Source organism: Anser cygnoides, chromosome 2 (assembly GCF_040182565.1).
Source record: "Anser cygnoides isolate HZ-2024a breed goose chromosome 2, Taihu_goose_T2T_genome, whole genome shotgun sequence".
In the NCBI taxonomy this organism is placed as follows: Eukaryota; Metazoa; Chordata; class Aves; order Anseriformes; family Anatidae; genus Anser; species Anser cygnoides.
The window spans coordinates 84860712-84887370 of record NC_089874.1 but is presented as its reverse complement, the minus strand read 5'-3'; the positions used below and the strand labels follow the sequence as shown (position 1 = coordinate 84887370).

Sequence of the window (26659 nt, the reverse complement as noted above, 5' to 3'; positions counted from 1 at the left end):
GTAAAGACCATGTGACAGCCTCTGTTTTCAGACACAAGCCATGCCATCAACCAAGCAGTTCAGCAGTCATCTCTATCAACACTACATTCTTTTCCTCCACAAAAAAACAGACAGCTGTCACAGCATCCCCCAAGCCTTTAATACCTCTGACACCTAAAGCAGACAAACCCATTCCAAAAAAATTGTTTTTAATACATTTCAAAGTCATCCATGCATTTAGAAGTTTTGCAAGTACCCCACTTGTGAACACAACAGAAAAGATCTGATCCAAGTAAGTTTTAAGCATATTTTATTGACTTCAAGCAATTGCCACTTCCCAGCATTCTCCACGCAGCGTTACAATCTGACACATACTGTAGAAGATTGCTTTATCTCCAGTAGTCTCACAAACTGGTCTGCCTTCTTTATACGGGTCATTATACATATAAAGGTTCTTCAGAGGTTTAATGCCACTTACCCTATGTATGGAGATAAAGTATTATTAAAAATATTTTACAGAATATTATATTCTATCTATCAAAGGCTCTTAAACAGATTTTAACTTCTTATTTAAAGCAGTATATACCATGGTAATAAAAAGACAATCTAACTGCATATTTAATTTGTTGCAGCACAAAAGAAAAGACAGGGCATTTCATCTCCTGAGGAATCTGAGTTAAATACAAAGAACTAGTATTTTGTTTTGCTCTAGATGTGTGGTAAACTAAACATATTAAAATACGTGAAGTCCCTTGTCGCCATGAGGGAAAAGTAAACAGGTGTTAGCACAGTAGATTTAACCAGACTTTCAGTAGGTAGGACCTCAGGTAAAGATACAAATTGTATCTTCACATATGGAAGGAAGAGATAAATTATCCTCCCTTCTTAGATCAGCTGAAAAATAGTTCAACAAGAAAGCCTTGTTGCCTAACTGTTCTGTTTGTACGAAGCTGCAGCCACTGGAATTCAGTTGACTGCTGTGACCATCAGCAGCTTCTCTGCTGTCCTTAAAGATCAGAGGCTACAAGGACAGGTGGTTGGCTAAAACTGAAGAGGTTCCTTAACCTTGTCAAGAAGTTTTTGATTCTGAAGGCTTTTGAAGTTAGAATTAAGGTCTTCTGCTGTTGTCAACATAAATGCCTGAAACTGATACTGGATGCAGGACTGAAATCCACGTTTTGAATAATGCCTGTCAGCTAATCTCTGCATCAACAATACAGTTTGACAGAATTAATGAACCTGCTGAAGCTAAAGAAAAAAGCACATCACCTGCTCAACTATTTGCTAGCTAAAAGCAAATGGCAGACTTTCCTAAATGACAGGTTTTGTAGCGATCGTTCTATCATTTTAAGAAATTTGCATTAAACAGTCATGCTTATTTACCTACATTTAATCACAATTACAAATCTCTTCAACCAGAAATGAAACAAGCACAGTAGGCATACAGTAAGTATGCTTCAGGAATTATCAATACTGCAGAAGTGTTAATCAATTCTAATTGGAATGCTGGAAACCAAAAGATTAGGACAGAACTATATGAGGAGTACTTTTCATATCTTTTATAGGACAGAAACCTTTGTTCATGTCTTCTGGTAGTCATCATCTTCTTTTGAGCTGCACCTACAACACAAAGAACAAGTGAACGAGCAACTTTATGCTTCTCTAGAGTAGCTTAAAACAGTTCTGTAGGCATTAAGGTGCATCTTTTCTACTGCTTTTTGTATCACCAACTCATTTGTTTTCTACTCCTAATTTAAGAATAAATTACAAAGCAACAGAAAGAATAAGCTGTTACTACCTGTGTAAAACTGCCCTCAGAAGTGCTGCCTACATTGTGGAAGTGCCAGTTACTTTCTGCATTTAACTAGCAAGCAACTAGTACTTCATTAAGTGTGAAAGCTGAATTTATTTCTGGTATGTACGAGATACCTTAATATGTGGAAATAAAGTCTGATTACTTTTTTTCAATTTTTTATTGTAAAATTCTTTATAAGAGACAGGTTGAAGGTTCCAAATAGGCATATAAACCCACCCATCTCCTGTCTGCTTTTGTAGGTAGTTCATTACATCTCCTTGGTGGGGTATTTATTCCCCACCAGCAGAATGACTGCTTTGCCTCATTTTCCATTCCTGAGTGCACTAAGAGTGCATGATTGTTGTCACTATATACCTAGATAGATTAAAAAACCCCTTTCTTAATTCAAAGAATTATTATCAAATATGTGAAACCAGTGGGTTTATCACACCTTTTCAGAATATATTAATAAAAACGTAAAGAGGAACCTCTTAATTTTGTAAAAGAGAACATTAAAACAGCAGTAAGGACCTGAAAAGTTTGATTCTGTTTTCCTCCTGTTGTATAACCAAATCAAATGTTTCAAGCTGTTTTTAACTTGTTGCTAAATGTTTATCTACACATGCTGTCAGAAATAACCTTGTTAGGAAGGTGAAGTTGGTGTCTCAGCAAATCAGACCCCATGGAGTAGGCGTTGAGTGGCCTGTGACTCGCTTTCCTTTTTCTCTTTCAGCACCATCAAAAGGAAAAGTGAGAAAAACAGCACAAACATTAGTTAAAGCCTGAATTTAATCCCACGTCCTACAGGAATAATTTCATTACAATGAAAGCAGACAGACAGTATCTGTAGGGGTTTTTTTGCTTTCTTTTTGTTTAAGCAGTGATAATTATATATCTAATTAATATAGCCTATAGTTCTTCCAAAGATCATAATTTTTAATAGTCCCTTTAATTAAATGATTAATAGAAAATGCAGGGGTGGTTCTTACAAATTACCTGATTTACCATCTCTGAAGACAGATTCTTTTAAAAATGGCTACAAATGCCTTGTTCACAAAAGACTTTATTATCTAATGATGCATACTGAAAACATACAGAAATCTGCATGGTCCACTTTACATGCAGCAGAACAATCTTCACTTTACAATAAGTAAGTGTCAACTGTTTTATGCAAGAGACAACACTTTAAAGTCACATTTCTTAAAGAAAAGCTTCATTTACAAAAGAAATAAAAGGTAAAGAAGCAATTACCGCTTTTAAAAAGCAGCTGCTTTGTTCAAGAGTGGAAGGTTTATGCCTGTATTGAAAGACAACATGATCACAAATAATGAAAACAATGAACAAATGAAACACTTTTAGCATAAAGCAGTACACTTTCAAAATGACATACAAATAGTTAAAAAGTTTCATTATGTTGTCTATCTATCCTTTAGATATAAGGTCTTTTGAATGAGATCCCAACGTATGTAATTACTAAATGAAAACTCTTCTGTAAGTATTGGCTCTATGTCATAGTGAACTGTATTTAACAAAATGTATACAAAGTCTATAGCAAGTTGATTAAAAAAATTAAAGTAATAAGAAACAGTACACTGAAGGCGCTCTATCCATCAAGTGCGCACTCTCAAAATTTTAAATGTGATGAACAGAACGGAAGTTGTAACTATGCCACAGTTGCAATGCCAGAAAATAAAACAAGATCATTTATCAAACATGCAGGGAATTCTGCCACAATGCTATTGTCTCTCATTTGTCAGTTGTTCCAGTAAAATAACAGCTTAAACACCGGTGATGTTGATGGGTTAGCTTACCTTCAGTGTACTGAAAGTTGTACACAACCTGCTTTAAAAGAGGAGACCATCCCTGCGGGCAGGCTCAAGAAGGAACAGACCCCCTTCGGCACTGACTACACCAAGGGCATGCTGCTGTGGCCTGCACACACACACCTAGGAAAATGTGAATATAAACAGCATTTATGCTGGCCATTTTTTAAAGACAAAAATGAAGCCAAGTCTGCTAAAAACAAATCAACCACCCAGTATTACTGCTTTTTTTTTTTAAGCAGATGCTTTTTTCTTTTTTATAATATATACGAACTGCAACCATATACATTAGCATTGTACTTCTGTGCAGTCTTGGCAATTAAAACAGTTCTACAGTGAAAATTTTCACATAAGACACAAAAACAGAATTACTCTAACATTTCTAAAAGAAATATCAGCCTTGATGTTAATTCAAATGCATCTTTTCTTCCTCAACTTTGCAGGGGAAATATTTATGTTTATATACATTAATAACTGTTGTGAAATTTCTTCAGTCTTTGTATCTTAATTACTCAAACCCTTTGAACTTCTTCATCTGGTTTAAATTTTTTCCTGGATGAAGGCGTGCTGCAGAGCCTGGTTGATGCTAATCCGTTTAGCTGGATCTAACATTAGAATCTGGTCCAACAAGTCCTTTAGCTGGTGTACTTTTTTACGCTGGTCTTCAGGGAGTCGCTGGCACCCAATCAAGTCTGCTAACAGGTCCTTGGTTGGATTAATGGTGCTCATTACAGTAACTTTCTCCTACAAACACAAAAGTGGCAACCTTGTAGAAAAGATTTGACACACAAAGCCCCCATATCTTGTATACAACTTAACACTGCAAAAACAGTTGCTGCTTATCTTATCTCTCATCAGCAACACCCTTCATCATCATCATATGGCATCATAAGTATTCATGGCTGGCAAAGGAAAAGTGGAAATAAAGCCACTGGGGTAGGCCAGACTGCATCTTTTACCAGCAGCAGGTACATACAAGAACCTAATATCCCTGTTGACAGAGAATGTAAAAATTCCACTTGGGAAGGAAGTGTCCCCTATCTGACCACTAATTCTGCAGTTCTTAATAAATACAGCATGTTAAAATTGTAGGAGTCCACTGCTACTTTCTGTGCAACAGTCGCATTACACTGAAGTTTGACACCCTTCTCTGAAATGAAGGCAGAATTTCTTTTATTTAGTTATTAAAGCTTAGGTTATGCAGAGACAGCCTTTTCACCTACAAAAATTAAACTGATTTCACAGAATCACACAATAATTGAGGTTGGAAGGGACCTCTGGAGGTCACCTGGTCCAACCCTCCTGCTCAAGCAGGGCCATCTATAGCAGGTTTCCCAGGACCACATCCAGACAACTTTTGAAGATCTCCAAGGAAAGTCCACAACCTCTTGGGGCAACCTATGACAGCGCTCTGTCACCTGCACAGTAAATAAGTGCTTCCTGACGTTCAGAGAGAACCTTTGGTGTTCCAGTTTGTGCTCACTGCTCCTGTCCTGGAACTGGGGACCACTGAAAAGAGCCTGGCTCCATCTTCATTGTACCCTCTCTTCAGGTATTTATATGCATTGGTAAGATTCTGTGCCACACCCCTGAGCCTCCTCTTCTCCAGGCTCAATAATTCCAGTTCTCGTGACCTTTCCTCATGGGAGAGTTGCTCCAGTCCTTTGATCATCTTTGTGTCCCTATGCTAGACATTTTCCAGCATGTCCAGGTCTCTCTTGTACTGGGGGTCCCAGGACTGGACACAGTACTTCAGGCATAGCCTCACCAACGCAAAGAAGAGCTAAAGGATCACCCACCTCTCTTGACCTGCTGGTGATACTTTGCCTAATGCAGCCAAGAATACTGTTAGCCTTCTTACTGGCAAGGGCACATAACTGACACGTTCAGCTTAGCATCCAGCAGGACTCCTAGTCCTTTTCTACAGACCTGCTTTCCAACTGGGTGGCCTCCAGCATGTACTGGTGCCTGGGGTTGTTCCTCCCCAGGTGTAGGACTTCGCTGAGCCTCACGAAGTTCTTGCCAGCCCATCTCTCCAGCCTGTTGAGGTCCCTCTGGATGGCTGTGTGGCCCTCTGGGGTATCAGCCACTCCGTGTGGTTTTGTGCCATCTGTGAATTTGCTGAGGGTACGCTCTACCTCATTATCCAGACCATTAATGAAGAAGCTGAACAGGACTGGACCCAGTATTGACACACCGGGGGTATTCTGCTCCTTCTTGACCTCCAAATATTTCTCTTAAAACATGTTACTGAATCATAGGAAACTTCTTATTCTACCAGTTTAGAAACTTCTATCCTACCAGTTTATAATTATGTAACTTGTACGCACTGCTGCAAAAGGACATTCTGATAGTTTACAAAATATTACTTTTAGTTATCAAGGTACATTTGAAATACTGTAATAGTGGACACATTAAGGACTTACCCTTTCCGTCACTTTATCTACTTCTATATACATAAAGTTGAGATTTTGATCAAAGTGCTGATCTTTGAACACACCTTTTCGAATCATCTGGAAAATTAGGGAAAAGCAAGAGCTTTAGGCAAGATATCTATGCTGTATCAATTCTACAATTAGCATCAACACCTACCAACTGATTGCAACATGAATAATTTAGTATTTCTGAAATATATAGCAAAAGGACAGTGAGAAATAACTAGACTGAATTAAAAAACAGTTCAAGCCAGTTGCAAAAGGAGAGCATCTTCCATTGACTTACGTATCTTTTTCAGGTCAGTGCTTAGAAGTTTTCTGCTTTCACTTTATACTTAGTCTATGAAAAAGAAGCTGTATACTTTCACTTCTTAAGATTTTAAATCAATATAAATTATACAGTCAGAGGATGTCTGATATTTACTTGCTGTTAAGAGAAGATGTATATGATAAGAAGCAGAATTCAGGCAGGAAGTAGAAATTATGTTCTGCTGTTCATAACAGCGGTTTCAGATATTAATTAAAATCATATACTTATTTTTCATACCTTGTTTGGCATCTTTCCTTTGAGATCCATGGCTAGTTTCAACATATGGTTATTGGTTTTGCCAGGAAAGAGTATTTTTCCTGTATAAAGTTCATATAATGTGCAGCCTACAGACCACATATCTATACCATAGTCATAGATTTTTCCTATAACTGAAACAGAGCAATACAAGTTAATTCCATAAAAGCAGCTTTAAGGACATAATAGCAGACATAATGAAAATCTGATTTGGAAACTATATTGGTGCTCCTCCTCTTAGGAATAAGAACCTTAATTATCATAAATGAAGGATGCAAGCCTTTTCACTAAGCATCCCGATTTTACAAAGACAGACTTTTACCTTACACCCAAACTAATCACTACACCTTAAGTCAGTCAAAAACCAGTAAGTCAGAACAATACCTCTGAATTTAAACAAAACTGTAACAAATCAGAATGACTTCTCCCTGCCCTCACTGAGCTGACCACCAACACATATGAAGAGTCACACATGCTTTCAAGTCTGAATTTTTTGACTGCCATCATATTTCCAGAGTGATATTTTGCTCAGACCAAGCAGAAAGCAAACTCAAGTCAAATTCTCATTTGCTACTACTGGTATATACTACTGCTTTAAAATAAGCGTAGCCAATCCAAAATAATACTTACTGATTTCGGGAGCTCGGTAAAATCTACTAACTAGATATGGTGTGATATCATTATCTGCAACATGCGAAGCTGATCCAAAATCACAAAGCTTTAATATTGTTTTAGACTCATTCACCTAAAAAGTTAAACATAAATACACATTAGCACTAGTTGTAGACAAAATTGGCAACAGCACTGTGAAAGTAACAATACATTTAAGTCAGAGATAAGAAAAATATTCAGCCTTTAAGTTGCAATTTCTTCCCATATTTTAATCTTCTCTGTATTCTAAGGAACCATACCTTCTTAAACCGAAAGTGACAGTTAACATCTTCAGATCCTAAGAAACATGAAGGTCAGTTTCATATACTTTTTCTCTTACCATGTTACTTTTTTTCAATGTTACTTCATTATTTCTGCATCTATTAATTTCTGCATCAATAGTGTGTATTTACACATTACTTAGCAGCTTCCATCTGTAAAATGATCAAAAACTAAACAGAAAATATTCCCAAAGCTTTTTTTTTTTGTCTGCTTGTTTTAAAACTTCTGCACAGAACACACTAATAGTGACATCTGCTGAGAAAGTCAGAAATAAACTCTCATAGCTTTGGACAATCATGGCATGACACTCACTGAATGGCATGTGAAGGATTACTGAGTGAATATCATTTACATTAGCATCTGTTTTAGAAATAATGAAAAGAACAATAAAATCCCACATACAGTTATCACAGTACTTTCTAAATAGTTAATAAATATGGTACACCATTTGCTACAGTGCCCTGACAACTCTTCCAAGGTATTATGGCACCAGCTTCATCTGAGCTGGTACAAAAGTTATTTGAAAAGGTAATCCCTCAAGCATCGTCTAAATATTACTTATGTCCCTAGAGAATTAAAGTTAGCATCTTCTGAACAGGCACGCAATATCCTACTCAAGATAAGTCCAGGATGCAAAGGCATGTCAATCTCTAAGGAGATAAGTGAGCCACTTCTGCAGTGTGATTTGAGACCAAACATGTCATGTGAAGGGCAACCAAAAGCCATTTAAAAACCTGAATGTGCTTAATTGCACCACCCTATCCCTAATGAATGTAACATGCACATTAAACAGGTTACAAGAGAAACATCGTTCTAGAATTTGTAGTCATTAGTGCGCAAATCACTTGTTATGTATTTTATATATCTATCTTATATATCTATCTATATCTATCTATATATATATACACACACACACACACTTTTTCACAGGTAACTCCATATTGGAGTTTAAATAATAAGAAATAGACTGTTTATTTAGGTCACCTAAGACTGGAATTACTGCATTCAGCTTCATAAACTGGATAGTTACTTAAGGTGAACTAATGGTTTTATTATCTACATGAAAGCAAGTCTTCTGGGTGTCAAAAGTTTAGTTTTGATGCAGCAGTGTACACAATGTAAGTCCCTTTTTCCCTGTCAGATTCCTGATTAAGCTATAACAAAGTAGTATTAGAACTTCCTAATATAATTACAATTAAATGAAAAATAGTACACTTCGGAACAGAATACAGAAATTTTTAAGAGACAGACAGAACACCATATAAGTTGAACATGTAGTAGTAGGAAACAATTTTTATATGTAAAATTGTCAAGGCCAGCATGTTATTCAGGTAAGTACTACTGTTTTCAGTAATAATGGATAGACTTCCTATTATTAAAACAAATCCAGTCATATTCCTTCCTGCCTAGTCACACATTCAAGTATCTACTTGGTCAAGTCAACCACTATATTAGTATTTAAATTAGTGTTTAAATCTGTTAAACGTTATTTCACAGCTGGTGAACTGTATAAAAAAGCTTTCTGGAAATGACTACAGAGACTCAGTAAGGTGTCAGGAGGCTGCCAATGATATGCAGTCATCCCATTCTCTACAAAGTATGCAAAAATATCATTGCTGGACTTGGATTTCATTCTAGATAATCCAATTGTAACAGTTTAGACTTCCACCTCTGGTATCCAGAGTACCATTCATAAAACAGAGTGTTGTTCACATATCTCATGCTCAACCAGTAAATTTTACTGCAGAGATGGCAAGAAGTAACCATTTTAAATTAAATAAAAATCTGTGTTTGTCTCATGGGTGACCAGCAAGAAAACTGAAGTCAACACACTTGATTCTTCTGATGTAGCTATTACACTGCTAACAGTAATGTTTAATAGGAAAAAAAGAATGAATGACTTTTCCCAATCATCTCATTCATGTGAACAGAAGAATCTACTTCCAAGTTTAACCAAATTATTTCCATTTTGCAGAAAGCAAAAACACTTAACTACTGATAAAAGAAGTCCCAAGATTTTTCCTAAGAAAGGATACTGTCTTTGGAAGATCTACCTTCTAAAAAGATACAAGTGGATGCAGGTTAGTTAGAGAAAGATTGTATGAAAGATGTTATTTAGATGCTGCATTATACTTCTTACTAACTTATTTATACCATGATAGCATTTCATTTCAAAACATGACGTTATTTCAGAACATTTTCTTAACCTTTTCAGGTGAAGTAAATTTTTACTTAACCCAAATGAACAGAATGGTATTCATTCCACATATTGATTTTACACCCTAGATTGTCCATGCAAAATAGGTTTCGATTACTTATTACTTACCAAAATATTATCTGGTTTAATATCTGCATGTAGGATATTGCATCTTTTAAGAAGTTTTAAAGCCAGGAACAACTGTTGGCTGTAGGAACGCACAGCTTTAATATGGAGACCAACATCTTTCCCATACTTTTTCAACACCTCTCGTAAATTCATGCTATTGTAAGAAAGAGAAAGAACAGTAAATAACTTAGCAAGGGAAAATATGCTTGCCTTCAAAATCTAAGATGAACATGAGGAAACTAGTTAACTTTAGACATTTTTTGGGAAAAGTTGCATTCAACTTCAGATATATACCTCACTATTTTCTACAGCAATAAACAAAGATGCTGATCAATCAGATCTATCCTATACTGTATAATTACTTACTAGACTGGACTGACATCACTTCAGAATACATTTTAAATCCAGATTAATTTGAGAGGATTTCTTTGCACATGAACAGCATTTTCTTAACAACTGTCCTGCCCCTGTACTGAGTTTTTTGAGAAATGAATGAAAAAGAAAATATCCAAAAGATAGAAGTTGAGGAGGCAGTGTTTTTTGATGATGAACAGCAGATAAAAAGACCACACAATTCCTGGACAAAACCATCACTAGATAGAAACACTGTACAAGTGTGCTACAAAGAAACAGCACAGCACAAGAAAGTAATTTGTCACATGGCTTATTAATGAAAACAAGTAGACATTTCATAAAACTTGTATTGCTTCAGCAAACGACTTATCTTCACCTCAAGTATCTGTGGCAAGAATTAAAGTATGACATACAGAGAAAAACAGTGGATACAAACAACATCTAAGTAGGAATGGGAACTAAGGTAACTACTGCATCTATATCTATGAAAAAAGAGGGTCTACAATCAACCTGCCAAAGAAGCCTAATTACTTGAAAAAGTGAGTGTGCAAACCACTGATTTTCTTTCTTGGGTTGTTGTATACGCATTCTTCATAGAACATACATATACTCAGCCTCTCCTGTAATGCATTTTCAACCCAAATTTGTGAAGAATTATGAAAGCTGAGAAAAATTTTTGACTAAAAAACAGTTAAGAGGAGCACTGGTGAGATGAACCATCTTTAATAATGCATTATTTTGTTTCAAATATTGACCAGGCATAAAGTTCACAATGACACTATGTAAACCTGAACTAGTTCAGCAGACCGTAGATGTGTGCCTCTGGATTAAGTTCCTAGTGTTCTTGAATGTTGGCAATAGAACAAGGTGTCAAAATTAGAACAATAGCCAAGTTAAAGATTGCTTAGTACTACCTCACTTTTTACAGAGAACCCCATCCATTTGTCACCTTACCTCAGTGGCTCAAATACCAGACAGAGATGTTGTTTGTGGTAGAAATGCCTGAACAACCTTAGACAATGAAACTTGTCATCAGGATCTGCATCATTGAGCTTCTTCAAAAATTCCAGTTCTTTTAGGCCAGTTTTTTGCCTGAAAACAACGAAGCAGAATTAGAAAACAAAATGAGATTCTAGTACCTTGCTTAATTTAGAGATTTACTTGCATTGTTTTAATTGTCAGAAAACGAGAAGTGTCTTGTGATTACATAATATAGCACTGCTTAAAAACAACAGCTGGTTTACTGTCATTGTCTACCCATTTAATTCTTTGATCACCCGTGACTTTTTAACCTACTTATCCTTTCTTCCGCCCTCCTGGTTGCATCCTGTAATATGACACTATTTCAAACAAAAACTATTTAACCACATACACCATTTAAAAAGTTTTAAACTAAAACGACTACGCTCAAGTACATACCCAAACCGAATTACCTTAATATACCAAACAAACAGCTTATTACCTTTTTTCTTAAATGTTTCTAGATACTATTCATATAGCTCAAAATAGCCCAGTTACACAGACAGCAAGACGACTTTTAAAACTTCCAAAATAAAATGCATAAAAAGTGGAAGAGATTTCCATTTAAGTTGCCCATAATGGAAGAACACATAACACACGACCGCAGCAATACTGTAGCAGATGCTGAAAACGACTATTAGAGACAAGTCCTCATATAACATACTGTAGTTTAATACATCACCCTACTTAATGTTCACTCATTCTAAAAGACCTCCAGTAATTTTTGTCCTACAGGCAGCGTCTCATCACTGTCTTATCTTATATGCATGCACACATACAAAGAATGTGCAAAGATAATTAATTTAGAGGTCTTTTTGTAAGTTAGAAATGACTGATTAGTATCCAACCCACAGTTTGCCAAATGGATTTGGTCCATCAAAGCAACAGTTTACAGTCTACAACTCCCATCTCAGAAATCTTAGGGCTGGGCAGACCATGAAAATAACTGTAAGCTTGTTTCTTGCCACCATACCCTGCAGCTTTACAAATGAGAAAGTGCCTGATGAAAATGCAAGTACCCTGCTCCTGTGATAGCTGTAAAGTGCAGGTAAACAGTCCTCAAGGCTTCCAATTACATGGCTCATATTAGCAGAATAGGCTGGAATCACAGCTGTAATCTCTTACTTCACTTGAAACAAAGGAAGATTCAAATCACATCGGGAAAGACTTCCAGCAGTCTCACGTGCTTTATTACAGTATTATTAAACAAAAACATTACTTACATAAGTTCATTGTTCCTGATGATTTTAACCGCTACTTCTTGGTTTGCTCTTGCCATATCCCTGGCTCGTACTACATTACTGAAGACTCCCTGACCAGTGTAACCATAGACATTGTAACGTTTATCTAGAACTTCACCTATATTAACACCTGAAGGATAAAATCAAGTAATTTAAAGTAAGAGTTACGAGTGACATGCATCATAAAACATTTTATGAAAAATAAATGATTCTGTATAATTCAGAAAGAGGAAAAAATTGTACAATTTTAAATTTCCTAACATACAATGTTTTATATCACCTAGCTTTGTGGAAACTACAGAGAACAAACTGTGCTTCAATCAAAGCCTGGAATATTTTCATTCCTGAGATTAAAGCCTGCGTTTAATCCATTACATTAATATTTTGGCCTTCACACTTTGCGCTTTAATATTGACTAGTGAAGTGAAATATGCTCAATTATCTCCAATTTGACTTGCAGATGGCAACTACCACAACTGTTATCTGTATTCTACTGGATGCTGGTTCACTTCGTTTCAGATCCTGGCAAGCACCCCTTCCTTTGTGAGGGTGATCTCATTGCTGTCATGGCTGTGACTATGGACAGGTTTTAGTTTTACTCTGAATGATATTTTTTATTTTTTTTTTTTTTTTATAATTTATGAGTAACTTGATGCTACACAAGTGTGCAAGACCAGAAAACTACTGTGGGCATGCCACACTCAGTGAAGGCAGAGCAGAACATCTACGTTAGAATGCTTTAGTACTTCTACATGACGATCTTTTCCATTTAGCATCCTTCTTTTAGCTATAGTTGGAAATCAACATGACTTACGATAATAGCCTTCGGCATCAGTCCAGTTATCCCTGAGATTTGGGTTTTCTTTGAAGTCTTTTCCAAACCCAGCTGCCCTTAGACGAGCACTCTGAAACAAAAAGAACAAAATTAACAGCTCTGATTGCATGGTCCAGCTATATATTTTGCCTTAATGTTTACTAATACAAACCAGGGCCATGTGATTAGGCACTTTTTTTCCTACTGAAACAATGCTCTTCCCCACACTACAAACACACTTACCTTGTAGGAGAGAAACTACTGAACACAAAAGGCTATTTAAATACAAGCATTTGAAGACTGTTGCAAGGGAAGGGGGTGGGGACAAACAAAAGAACTATTATTAAAGATGAGAAATGGGCCAAGTTTCAACTATTACCTACAAAGATTCTACACAAGTCAAATTAGAACACACATTTTGGATCATCTGAATAAGACACTGCATACAGTATGTTTGTAGTAAAGTTTAGCAATTTGAGGGGTAACTAATAGTTTAAGCCTTTAATTTCTGTTCATTCAGTGACACTTAACGAAATACATACTATTATACTTACGGTCATACAATTATTACAATTGCTGTTGACATCTTTTAACAGATTTGGCAATATTCACAAATCCAAATCTATGGGTAGTACAAAGCATCTTCAATTGCACAACAGTTTTTTTAGAAGGGGAACTGGTTACTTACAAGCTATTTAAATCCCTACTTGCAAATTTGAAGTTTTTTTAAAAAACAAAACCTCCATTGTTCTTTAAGTATTTATCTTTTTCCAGGTTAAAGTGTTTTGATTTTTTTTTGTGTGTGTATTATAGTGATACCAAGGCAGCCTTTTGTCACCAGTACTTCTGTCAAAACTAATAGATTATGTCTGCCATAAAACAAGTTTAACTGGAGAATTTGAGTTAAGAAAAGTGTTGTTACCTGTACTTATTTCAAGTTGTTGCGTATCAGCAACAACTAGTATCAAAACTATTCACTGGACTGACAAGATTTGCATGACACTTCAGCACATTTACAGAAAAGCTGCTGGAATAGTGCAAAACGTAAAAACAGGAAATGCAACTCTTCATCCAGGAACAAGCCACCACATTACTCCAACACAGCATCATTAGCAAATAAAAATACACTATACAGACACTTTCTAATTAACCATACACAAATCTCTGCAGAAAGTACGCTTCCCTGAAGAAGAAACAGTGCAGCATGCTAACATGAACATAAAAGAATAATGTATAAACAAGTTTGTTGCTGTGTGCAATCATGGGTCCCATTTAAACAGCAGATATCCCTAACTGTTTCCTCTGGCAAAAATCCTCTTAATTTCAGCAGTTTTTTTTTTCCACTGAAATATTAACTAACAACCATTTTGTCTGCCTCAGCTGATCAAAAGAACACATTATCCACTCAGTTACACGTGCTTGTACAAATCAGCATTCCCACAAACCTCAAGTGACAGCAACTCTTCAACAAAAATCAAGCAGAAAAAAAATGATACATTTCATCTCTAAGAATTACCTACATCAAAGTATGCAGCAAACATATCATCTGATTCTGTGAACATATCAGGAGCTAGCAGTTTCTTCTGAGCTGAACCTTAAAAGGAAATTTAGATTACTCAACACGAAAAAGATGACAAACTTATAACTGTTACCAATATATTATAACAATATAAAGTCAAAAATTGTAATCTCAAAATCAATATGGTGGCAAACAGGTGGCTTTACTAACATTTCTAACAAATACCATTTTATATCCTAGAAATACAAAACTCAGATTGGTTAAGTTCTTCAAAGCTCTCAAAAAAATTTACACCTCCTTGAAAAACTAAGTATGACAGCTTTCAAGCAACTCACATAACAGAAAGAAAGAATAAATACTGTACATAATCCCTACAGATAAGGGCTGAGCGTATATGTATTAAAAAAACAGACATGATTTTAATATACAAGTTCAGGGGTTTCTGTTAATCACAAAGTATTTTACTAAAAAACAGTTGAAAAGCCCAGAAACCCTTTCTTTGGTTAGTGCTTTCTTCAGCCACGTCAAAAAGGATCTTGTGTAGCTTACAGTTAAAGACAAAGTTAATTATGTTTAAAAGAGAAACATAAGAGAATCTTAATGTGGGCAAGATTATCCCTTTCTCACCTTTTAATCATCTTTAAAGTCCCAAAGACATTTTACTTGGTTGACAAGATAAAAACAAAGAAATACAAATTAAGCACACATTAGTGAATGCACATAACCTTCAAACTATTTTGTAACACAAATTATGATAGCATTCCTTCATGACCATAGTGAATTAACCATACTCCATTTAGGCTATTAAGCAATGGAGAAAAATAAACTGTTTACCTCAGTATTCTCCAGTTCTCATAATGCTTACAGACTTTCATACAAAATACCTGGACTGAAATCTGAAAGCATCAAAAAACCATCCGTCATGCTGACACCGTTGTTTGCAGGTATAGACCCTTCCAGCAACTGCCTTAAGTTTTCTTTTTAGTTTCAGTTGCTTACATTTTCACTGGGCTACGAGTTACTAACTAGTTCCTTAGCGACTTACTATCATGCCTCTATAGGAGGGCAGGATATAAATCAAAAATAGCTCTGACAAAAAAACAGATGATCCACTGTTTCCTTCTGTTGTTATAGCCACCCCTGATCCAGAATCCTAACAATATAAAAAATCCTGGACATCATGGGTGTATTTGATCAGTTTTTTTAAAAAAATCTCTCATCTTAAAAATGCCTGTGTAATTAACAGCTGTATTTCCGTATACTTTAGTGGACAAAATTAGAAAACATTATATACCTCTCACAAAAAAAGGAACAAGATATTATTGACTGTACGCATAGAAAAGACTCAGTTTCAACTTGTGCTTTGCTTAACAGAGGGAAGGTGCTTAGTATGGTTCCTTCTACCTCCACTGCACAAGAATAATCTGAAAACATACTGCTCAAGGGAACACCAGGACAAACTACAGAGCAGTTTGTCCTGATACCAGTCCCAGAGAAATGCAGCTTTACTACTGCAAAGCACCATCCACTAGAACACAGCCTATTTAGATCCCAAAGATATATCTAGTACATGATATGAAACACAAGCTAACTGTCCAACTATCTCCTAAAGGGTTTTGCAGGTTAAACAGCATGATGCTGCAATTACCAGAGTAGTTAAACTAGCCCAAGTATATTTCTTGGCAACTAGAGACACACCTTTGACTGCTTGGAAGATTTACAGTAATTCAATTTCAAAGGACAAAAAAAGGCAGTTTTTCAAACACTACAGGGTGCACTGCAGACGGTCTATGAAGGTATACAAAGAAACCAAGTGATGTCTCTTTTGCAGCGTTCTGCTTAAGAGCTGAGCTTTCACACATTGCATTGTAGAGCAGTATTTCAGATTCTTACCATTGTTCTGTTCAACCGTCATGAGGTTGTGCTTGGCTTTTACTGATGCCTCGAATGTGTCCACGTTTTCCCGTTCATACTCTTTAACATCAGCAGCTACCCTTTCTAGGATGTCATCTGGCGAATTTGAGCGACTACGCGTACTACTTTGAGGACTGCTTGGTTCAGATGGCACAGATATATTACTGTCTTCTGTCTGGCCCTTGTATTTCTAAACAAACAGAATTATTAATCTCAGCATCGCAGTTTATCACAATTATTTTTTATGCTCATTCTGAATGGTTTGTGCTGAAGTTAAGCTTTCATAATCACCTACATCTCTAATGGCAACAGATATGTAGAATTGGATACAGCTTGTGAAAACTTATTCTGCTACAACACACTACCACTGAAGCCAAAAAAAAAAGTCAGGCTAGAAGAGTTGTGTCTTTTCAGGCAATTTTTCTATTTCCATAAACATCGATTTTAGTGAAAATCAACTATTTCCTTGGGCCTGACAAAATGTCAATACTTCCAAATTTATTCTGAAACCATTCTGGCACACAGAGTGAAATAGAGTCCTTAACAAAAAAAATCATAGTTCTAAGGAATTTTTACAACAAGCATTGCATAAAACTCAAAATATGACTATTATAACGTAGACCTTATTTGAAGCGGCACTAATTATGATCACTATTTTTACAAATAAATATGCTAAAGCATTTTGCCTACTGCGTTCTAACCATGTGCCAAATGCCACCCTTAAAAAAAAAAGACACCCAACTTGTGGTTTAGAATTACAACCCCTTGGCCTGGCCTCAGCTCTCTTTCAGGGGACTCAATCACGTAATACCTGTCACTACTGCCACCTTCTTACAAGGAGCAAGACCTTCATGGGAATAAACTCACATGTATAACTAAATACATTATCTACTTTCACGAAGGGGGAACCCACGTGATAATATAACCATGTACCTGAACAATTGCTTGCCGCTGTAACCTTCTTTGTCTTATCTCTGCTTCTTCATCTTCTTCTTCCAAATCAAAATCTTCAAGACTATAAAAATGTAATTACTTTTTATATAACATTATAAACATAATGTTACATACTGAATTTTATCAAATGCAGTTCTTTGGTGTAGAAAGCACACAACAGAATATTAAACAAAAGCTGTTCAGCTAGGTCAGAAAGCAAAGGTGTAAATACATCTCCTTACTGAGAAAAGGTGGCTTTTGTTATCTCACTGGGACTCAGCATTTCATTTGTAACTGCAAACCTGATTGTTATGAATGCTTATTTTTATTCAATTGGATTAATTAGATATTCAGCAAGTATAAAAACAATTCGCTAGTGGCAATCCTTTCAGCTGTTACAGTTTTTCAAGCAATAAGCTGAGATACACACAGACCAAATGATTTTCACGAGATATTAATCAAGTTGAATTTAGCAACCAAACCATACATCATCCCCTCTGGCCTGCCCGCTAGACAACAGATCTTGATACTCCAGGTCATCCCAACAGTCATTTGACAAGATTATAAGTACTAAAACATGTGATTAAGGTTTTAGGTGACAAGCCAAAAACTACAGCATGAAGTACAAACATCAGTTCATTCTCCATGTAAGTGGATCTGTATTTTTAGATAAGAAGCTTAAGTTAAATCTTAAAACTTACTTTTCATCCGATGAAGATTCCTGTTCAGCTTTCATACCCTCAGAAAGACTACCTTTAAATTTGTCTTCTTTAACTTTGCTTCTGCTCCTACGCCTATGGCCACCACGTGACCTGGACCTCCTTCGAAGACGAGATCTACTTCTTCGGCCTCTATCCCTAGTAACAGTAAGAGGGTTATTTTTTTGGTTTTGTTTTCTTGTTTTTTTTTTTTTTAAAAGAAAAAGAGGGAAAATCAATTCAAGAAACAAAGATACACAGCAACTCCCAGTAATAAATCAATTTGTGGAGCACAAAATTAATTCACCTATGCTAGCACATAAATGTGGACTGAAAATGCATGATTTTTTTTTTTTTTTTTTTTTTTACACAGGAGATGCTTAGTGTTTTTTAATTCATATTTGAAGAAACAAAACAGAACTGTGGTATCTTTACCTCCTCCGAGGAGACCTACTCCGCCTTCTTGGTGATCGGCTACGTCTAAGAGGTGACCGAGACCTCCTTCTAATGGGTGACCGAGACCTCCTTCTGGATGGAGACCATCTACTGGGTGGGCTGATATCTTTTGATCTTTCACGTCTGGACAAAATATCATCTCTGGTCCGCGTTCTTAAAATAAAGAGAAAGAACAGTAGTAAAATTGGGAACAAGCTGAAAAACAACAAACCTGCAATTCCTTCTAAAAGCTCACTTTAAGTATCTCGCTGCAGGTGAGGGTCCACCAGGTGGGCTTCTGAGGGCAGGAATGGATAAAAGTGTACTGCAGAGCTGGCTGCCCTCCTTGTGTGTTTCTTCCCACCCTGGGAAATACGTGCCCATGTGTAGGTCTAGTTTAGGACAATTCTGGAAACAGAGCTCAATTACTATGATAAAGCTGAGAATGGTTTTAAAGCAAAGCTAGTATTTGGGTCTTACTTAAATAGTGGCCTGTTTTCATGTTTATCAGAAGCCGTATTTAAGCAATAAAGAAAACCCAAAAACTAATTATTGAAATTTTCTCAAAAACTTTACAATACAGTTTAAATTTAGCACAAAGCTACTCCATAGCAATGACTTCCATGTCTTCCTCAGTTTGGGCACTAGAACTGGACAGTTTCAGCATTTCACACATTCTAGTACAGCAGCTGAAAACTACAATTCTCACTTAACCCTTCTCAAATTTAGAGAAGTATGATACCACGTACTGTTCAAAATTTGTTCATTCTTATCTACATAGATGCACAATTATTTAAGAAGGAAAAACAATCCTTGATGAGCCAATGATATTAAAAAGCTTAATTGTATTCCTTGACAGCTAGACTTCAACCCAAAATTGTAAAGAATGAATGCTAAAAAAGCATTGACAACTATTCTGACAAGGCTGCAACATAAACTCTTAGAAATATTTCTATACCATTGTTCAAATATTCAAATAAACTGTTGCTATTCTATTTCTTTTAATTTTCTTTTAAATTGAATCAGGACAAGTTATTTCTGTTGCTGCATGCCATCAACGAACAAAGTCTCTCAGGTCTGAAAGATTAATTCCACCCATTCTGTAATGATTTTTTATTTTTTTGTGCAACTATTATATCAGGTTTGAACACCCTAGCTATGTATAATGGACACATATACAGAACTGATGCATAAGAGTGAATGGTAAGACACAAAAAGTTAAGCACATACAGAAGTTCTGCCAGTTTCTGCAAGACTCCAATGGTGGAGCAAGCTGATCTCTTTATCCCATCTAATTTAGGTTATGTTCTTGTGAACAGTATTACCAAAAAAAAAAATAATACGAAGAAGATAAACTGACAGTTCTAGGCTTCCTAATTAACAAAGTGGTTGTACTGCCAAAATATCTGTAAGAAAAACAGTTTCAGTCACAGAACTAAGTATCTTACATGACTAGAACACAGGAAACAAACAGAAAAAATAGAATTACCGGCAATCTGTGGTTAAAACTGTTTGTCAAAGCTCCTGAATTTCTCTGGCAGCCTGGGTAGTTACAGGTAGTTAGTACTCCAACATAGGAGCATTGGCTCAAGATGTCCCACAAAAACGTCTCCTGATGATTTCCAAACACTTCCAGCAGAGGATATTTCTCAGTAGTCCCCTACTCACCACAGTGTTGTCAAAGTTACTTTTCTATGAACTTGACAGCACAATTCTAGACATATGCATCACTTGAAGTAGTGTTTAGACAACTAATTCAAACTGGCTACAATGCCAGCTGTCATTAGAAATGAAAACTGAAAGATGTAAAACGCTAAGACAGACAAATACCACGTCAAAGAAGCTTAACGGCGTGCCCATTCACCAAGAAGCAGTCAGATAAACCGGTAGCATTTACAATACTTGTTTAATCTGGTTAACACCACTGGGGTCATTCTCCAAAGCACCTGCACTATTGCTTATCAACAGCGCAGTCAAAGCAAGCTGGTAACCGTGCCTGTGGAAGATACCCATACTTGAAACTAGAGTAACTTTCAGTGATGCAGGCAGAACGACTTTCACACTTACGTGATGCTTATTTACTGAGTTATATCTGAGTGGTTCCAAGGTGCGAATTCATACTTCTTAATTCTCATAATGTGTGAAGCTAAAATCCATGTTAAAAAGTTTAAAGTTATTTAAAAATTACTCATCATCCAAAAGCAATGTTGAACTCTTTTGCCTGCTGAACTGTTTTTGGATTTAATGAGTTATCTTTCAGAAGAGTATACATTTTTATTGTTCTCTGGAAACTTACCACCCAGGCCTTGTCAGCTTCAGAGAAGGGGATGCTAGAAATTATTACCTGATGGTTTACATCAGATCTCAAGGTAACTTCTATTCAGAGGCTATACCGCCTTTTAAAACAAATGTTAAAAGTACACTAAAAAGATTTCAGCCTGTCCTCCCTCAGTTAGGTGTATACAGAATACGGCAATGATAACGAGCTCAGTCTCACCATTAATGCAGATCAATACAAAGAAATGCTACCATACCTATAGCAAATGAGTGACAGAACATTTAAGAAAATACAACTAAGAAGGACATCTTGATATTAAAGATTTGTTTACATCGTGCTGACAGTATGACTATTTTGCGGGTGGTGGTGGTGTTAATTACCCACAGTTAGCCAACACTGACATTTAAGTGTAGTGGAAAAAGAGAGAGATCTCTCTCCTCAGGAATTCCTGAAAACAGACCTATTAACTAAGAACCAAAATAGAAGTTCAAATCTGAATCGAACAGAGTGACAAAAGGCCAAACCTGAGCTATAAAACTTGTTCACAGTACTGGTGCAAGCAGCAAGTAACTCAGTATTTTAACAACCAACACTGAGTCCGCATGTCTGGCAGCTGGGGGGAATATTTTTGAAACCTGAACACATACAAAGAAACATACGTAACATACGGTCAGATTCCCCTTTTAATAGCTATTTCCAAAATAAAAGAGAAACACCAAACTAGAAGACAGTTCACCCCATAAGGCATTTTTGTAACTGTTCATGACATCTTCAAGTTACCTGGGAGAAGACAGACGCCTCCTTTCTGATTCTCTTCTTTTCCTTTCTACTGATCTACTCCTCAGTCTTCTACCTGGAGACCGGGTTCGAGAGGGGGATTTACTCTGTTTAGATCTACGATCATTAAAGAGAGGGGATCTGCTTCTTCGCGACTTTTCACGTGGTTTGGGAGATAAGCTTCTTCCTTTTGGGCTTCGGCCAGGTCTTCTAGGGGACCTGTTTTCTTTCCCCGAAGAAGCATCTTTAGAAGGAGATTTAATTGGCTTTTTTTCTTTGTCAGTCTCTGATCGCCTAGATTTTCTATCTTTGGACCGTGATCGTCTATCTTTGGATTTGCTTCTGAGTTCTGTTGGAGATTTGGATTTTCTGCCACGATCTCGACTTTTACTTTCATTTACAACCGGAGACTTTCTGCGATCTCTTGATTTACTTTTATCATCAGCCTTATTTCTGTCTTCTGGGGGAGATTTAGACTTCCTATTTTTCTCCTGAGATCGCCTTTTAAGCATCGGAGATCTTGATTTCCTTGTCTGATCTTGAGACTTGCTTCTTTTGTAAGGGCTTTTGGATTTTCTCCTTTCTTTTGACTTGCTTCTAGTTGTCTTCTCTTTGATTCCGTCAACTCCCACCTTGCTTTTCTTTTTGTCAGACCTGTGCCTAGTCCTTTCTTTTGATTCACTCTTATTTCCTTTCTTGGAACTAGCTTTATTTTCCACAGGTTCTAATTTCCCCTTGGTGCTTGACTTAGTTGTGGGCCTAGTCCCATTCCGCACTTTTTCATTAATTTCCCCCTCTTCTTCAGATCCTGACTCGTAACCTTGTAATATTAATCCCATACCAGACTGGACTTTTCCTTCCATTAATTCATTTTCAAGTTCAGCTTTCAATAATGCTCTTTGTTTCTCCAAGTCTTCCAGAGGAGCCAGAAAATCAATTTTAGTTCTTTTAGCTGGTCCATCTTCTTTGTCAGAAGTATCGGCTACCTCTTTCCGTTTATGTTTCTTATGTTTGTGTCTGTGTTTATGTTTTTTGTCCTTATCTTCTTCTGAAGAATGTTTATGTTTCTTGTGTTTACTTCGATGTTTGTGTTTCTTTTTTTTGTGTCGGTTGTGCTTGTTCTGAGGTTGGTCTGCCTCCGATACTTCCCCATTTTCTTCATTTGTACTTTTCTCAGACACATTAGCATCCTCAGCCCTGCAAAAACAAATACAGATCAGTACTAGCAACTCACTGCATTCCTTCAACTCATGTTACTTTGCTAGTCTCTTTTATGATAGAAGTAGTATTTATCTGCTTTTGAAAGAATTAAAAATGTACAGCCATTGTAACAAAGTTATAATAGCAGATTCATCAAGAACAGACAGCTGACTGCAAAAAAAACACAGAAGGAAGATACAGCAAACACACTAACAAAACAAGTGAAATCAATGTTTACAGTTTTACGTTCAACAGTGACGATACCTGCTAACAGCGTACAACAGCGCTGCATATTTATGCATACTGTCAATCCATCATCTTTCTTATTTGCTGCTCTACTCACATGCCTATCTCAAGCTATGCCTTTTAAAAGTACTTTCAAATGGCAGGCCACAGTTTTGCTTCCAAGACCAAAACTTATGCCAAGGGATGATTCTGACCACCTAAGTAAACCATTGTGCAAAACTTCATGCAGAGCAGACTGATTCTCTTGTTACTCCTTTCTGTACGTGTATACACCTGTTGGAAAATAACTGTTTTTATAATCTATTTATATTTGCAAAGCAGGGAACACTATCAAGGACAGGAGAAATTAAGGAAGTTTAATTTCAGAAAAGCCTTCCAATCTATATAGAAGACTATCAGCTTCCTGAGAAAAAAAGTAGTTATCTTTAGACCTGCACGATGGCACTGGGCAAAAAAATAGAAAATAAGCATACACCAGGTTATTAAAATAAGAATGGTAGCGTCTAAAAAAACCTCAATTCAATTAGCTAGTCAAAGCAATATGCAATTTAATTAGTACAACACCTTCAAAAGTTACATTATTCAGCCCTGACATATTAGGCATTCACTTGTGTTATCTTCCTTAGAAGCCAAAACTGGATTATCAACAGACTTGTACAGTGTTTATCAAATACCTTCAGAACATCAATTAAGTTATCAGCTATGCTAAGATGGATATTTCCCTTTTGAAATCTGTTGCCAAATCACAGCACAGGTGCCAGCTAAATTAACCTTTCCACAAACTAGCCTCACCTGCACTAGTTTTGGAATTTACCAACACTTCAGTCATTTAAATACAGATCTTTCTCAAGCCTTGCTCATGGAAAAGAAGTTCTCTGACCACAACGGTCTGAAGCACTGGTGGGATGTGCACAGAAAAATAGAGGTATCCCCTGAACTCCGCTAGGTTCATACTGTGGTCTTATGCCCAGCAATCCAATAGCATAAATGTATCAGAAATATTCTGAGACATCTAAAGGATGGCACCTCACTATAAATTTGATAAGTGTTTTCCCAATTAGGAATAGGATCTTCAAATAGCACAGTTCAGGATTCTCTCCTACCTGAGTTGGTGCAAATTCAAGTACTGGAAAACAAATCAAAACAAATTTTGGTGATATTCACCGAAATAATTTGCTAAGACCATTAGCCCTTTATTGTTCTGAAATGTTTTTCTTCACTTTCCAAGGGGACAGACTGTGAGTTAAAAAATACTGAAGTTTCTATTAGAAACTTAAGTATGAACATTGCATGTTTTCTCTTTTACATCTCTACCACTACTACTGCTTACTCAAGCAAAACATCTGCAAAAGAAGGGTATCCCTCTTAACTGCCCCCTCCTGTCACTTGACACCATTGTGACAATAAAGTATCTGAAAGAAAGAGGACAAACTATGTGATGAGTTCATTCAGTGTTACATTAGGCACAAGAAATACCAAAAAAGAAAAAGGGCTCGGTTTAAAACTTTCTCAGTTTGGATTTGCAATCCACAGCAAAGAGCATCAGTGCAATGAATTAGCAAAAGGGCAGAGAAATGTGACAAGGGGAGTATTAAGGTGACCATGCATCTTTTAGGATTTCTTTTAGCTGGCTAGAGGAAGCTGGGAGAGTACCCTGTTAACACACTGATGTCCTTCCAATGCATTATAAAAATATTACGGAACAGCAACAACAACAAAAAAAATCTATTCAAGCTGCTCCAGATAAGGTGACACCAAAAGCTAGAAGGAGTTTTTTTTAATCAAACGTATCGCCATGTTATGTAAGAACTTCACCTCGCTTTCTGCAAAAGCAAGCTGGTAGCAGAGGCTCCAGATGGGGTACACCCCCACAGCAGCATCTCAGGCCACCGGACTGCTAATATGACCACCAGTTTTGTTTGCTTTTGTACCTCAAATACACCATTATTATTAAATTCCGTCAGCACGAAATATTTCAGTTAGTTCATGCGTAGGAATCCCATTTACTTCAAACAGTGCCATGAGAACACGCACAAACTTTCACTTCATTTAAACACTTCAGAGCCGTAATTACATGGCTGAGAAACCTTTTAGGAAGATTTCACAAAGCGATGAGGCAGAGAGGTATCTGCACCTTTCGGGGCCAGAGGCTTCAAAAAGAGAGGAGTCGGGACTCACTCCTGTTACAGCCCCGCGTTCCCTGGTGGGGGAATTTAAGGAGGAGAACCACAGGAAGTTTATGAAGATTTGCGAAGAGGTGGCGCCCATTTTTCCTACCTTCGGGCTCCCTATCTCCACTCACCACCTTATTTCCCTGGATTGTTTCTCTACGAAACACCGAACGCCCTTATTTCGCGCCCATGTGCTTCGCACGTACACTCGCGTCCTCTACTCCCAGGATTAACTGGAGGGAAAAAAAATCCTCAAAGGGCCGCTTTTTAAGGCGGAAGCCAACACAAACCGAGCACCGAAACCAACTCGTGGGGCCACACGCGCAGGAAGCCGGGCACCCCGGGGAGCCGGCGGGAGGAGGACGAGGACGCGGAGGAGGAGCTGGCGGCGACAAATCGCTTCCTCGCTTCCACCGGCGCAGGCACTTTTCGTACCGCCGGGGAGCCCGGCGCTGGGGGCAGGCCGGGCCGGCGAGGCGGGGAAGGGAGAGGAGGAGGGAAGGGAGGCGGGCTCGCCTCAGGGGCTCCCGAGCTCGGCGCCCCGGGCGGCCTCGAAGCCCGCGGAGGAAGCGGCTCCCCGCTGCCTTCCCCCCCCCCCCCCCCCCCCCCCCACGAGGCCGAGGCCGGGCGGCGTGGAGGCCACGCGGTGCCGGCCCCGCTCGCCCCGTCCCCACTTCTTCCTCCTCCTCCCCCTCCTCGCGGCCGCCGTGCCCCGCCGGCCGCCTCCTAGCAACCCCTCTCCCGCCGCGCGGCCGCCGTCTCCCTCCTCTCCCTCCCCCTCCGACCCGACCCCACCGCTCCTCTCCCCCCGTCCTCCGCCCTCCTCTCGCCGCCCGCTCCCCGCCCGCTCCCCGCCGCCCCCTTACTCGGGCGCCCGCAGCAGCTCGGGCTCGGCCGCGGCGGCCATTTTGAACGTCCCAACTCCTGCGCGGCCGCCGGGAAGGCGCGGGGCCGCCGCGCACGCGCGCCCGCACCGCCGGGAGGAGCCGGGGCCGGGGCCGGGGCCGGGAGCGGAGGCGGCGGCGGGCGGAAGCGCGGCCGGGCTGTGGGCGGGGAGCGGCCCCCGCAGCGCCGCCCCTGCCCCGGGGCGATCCGGGGGGGCGGCGTCCTGCGGCTCGGTGAGGTCGGTGCTGGGAAGGGGGCGGCTGGTCGCGGGGTGCCGGGCGGCAGCGGGGGGCTGGGGGGCGCCGCTCGCTCTCGGGG

General features: G+C 38.2%; 1 protein-coding gene and 2 long non-coding RNA genes across 9 annotated transcripts in view; 2 read left to right on the top strand and 1 right to left on the bottom strand.

Moving 5' to 3' along the window:
• Positions 1 to 18859, top strand: part of LOC106043853 (uncharacterized) — a 31866-nt gene extending 13007 nt beyond the window's left edge. For both annotated transcript variants that reach the window (XR_007158874.2, XR_007158872.2), the window contains exons 4-5: positions 9506 to 9611; positions 18723 to 18859. This is a non-coding gene — a long non-coding RNA (uncharacterized lncRNA). The remainder of the gene's footprint in view (positions 1 to 9505; positions 9612 to 18722) is intronic.
• On the bottom strand, positions 273 to 26470 carry PRP4K (pre-mRNA processing factor kinase PRP4K). Of its 2 annotated transcripts, XR_010829511.1 has the most exons (19): positions 26323 to 26470; positions 21843 to 23036; positions 18785 to 18958; positions 18353 to 18508; positions 17652 to 17733; positions 16698 to 16908; positions 14806 to 14879; positions 13286 to 13376; positions 12454 to 12601; positions 11165 to 11302; positions 9857 to 10010; positions 7228 to 7342; positions 6580 to 6731; positions 6024 to 6110; positions 3586 to 4341; positions 3026 to 3071; positions 2414 to 2500; positions 1554 to 1599; positions 273 to 458 (listed from the first exon to the last, which is right to left on the bottom strand). XR_010829511.1 is itself a non-coding variant. In XM_066992556.1 (15 exons), the coding sequence occupies exons 1-15, from the start codon at positions 26361 to 26363 to the stop codon at positions 4138 to 4140; spliced, it is 3021 nt and encodes a 1006-aa protein (XP_066848657.1). In that variant the 5' UTR covers positions 26364 to 26470; the 3' UTR covers positions 2820 to 4137. The 2 variants fall into 2 exon arrangements, 1 of the variants encoding a protein (XP_066848657.1); XM_066992556.1 differs by lacking the exons at positions 273 to 458; positions 1554 to 1599; positions 2414 to 2500 and having other exon boundaries at positions 2820 to 4341.
• Positions 26445 to 26659, top strand: part of LOC106043852 (uncharacterized) — a 65367-nt gene continuing 65152 nt past the window's right edge. For all 5 annotated transcript variants that reach the window (XR_010829517.1, XR_010829513.1, XR_010829512.1 and 2 more), the window contains exon 1: positions 26445 to 26579. This is a non-coding gene — a long non-coding RNA (uncharacterized lncRNA). The remainder of the gene's footprint in view (positions 26580 to 26659) is intronic.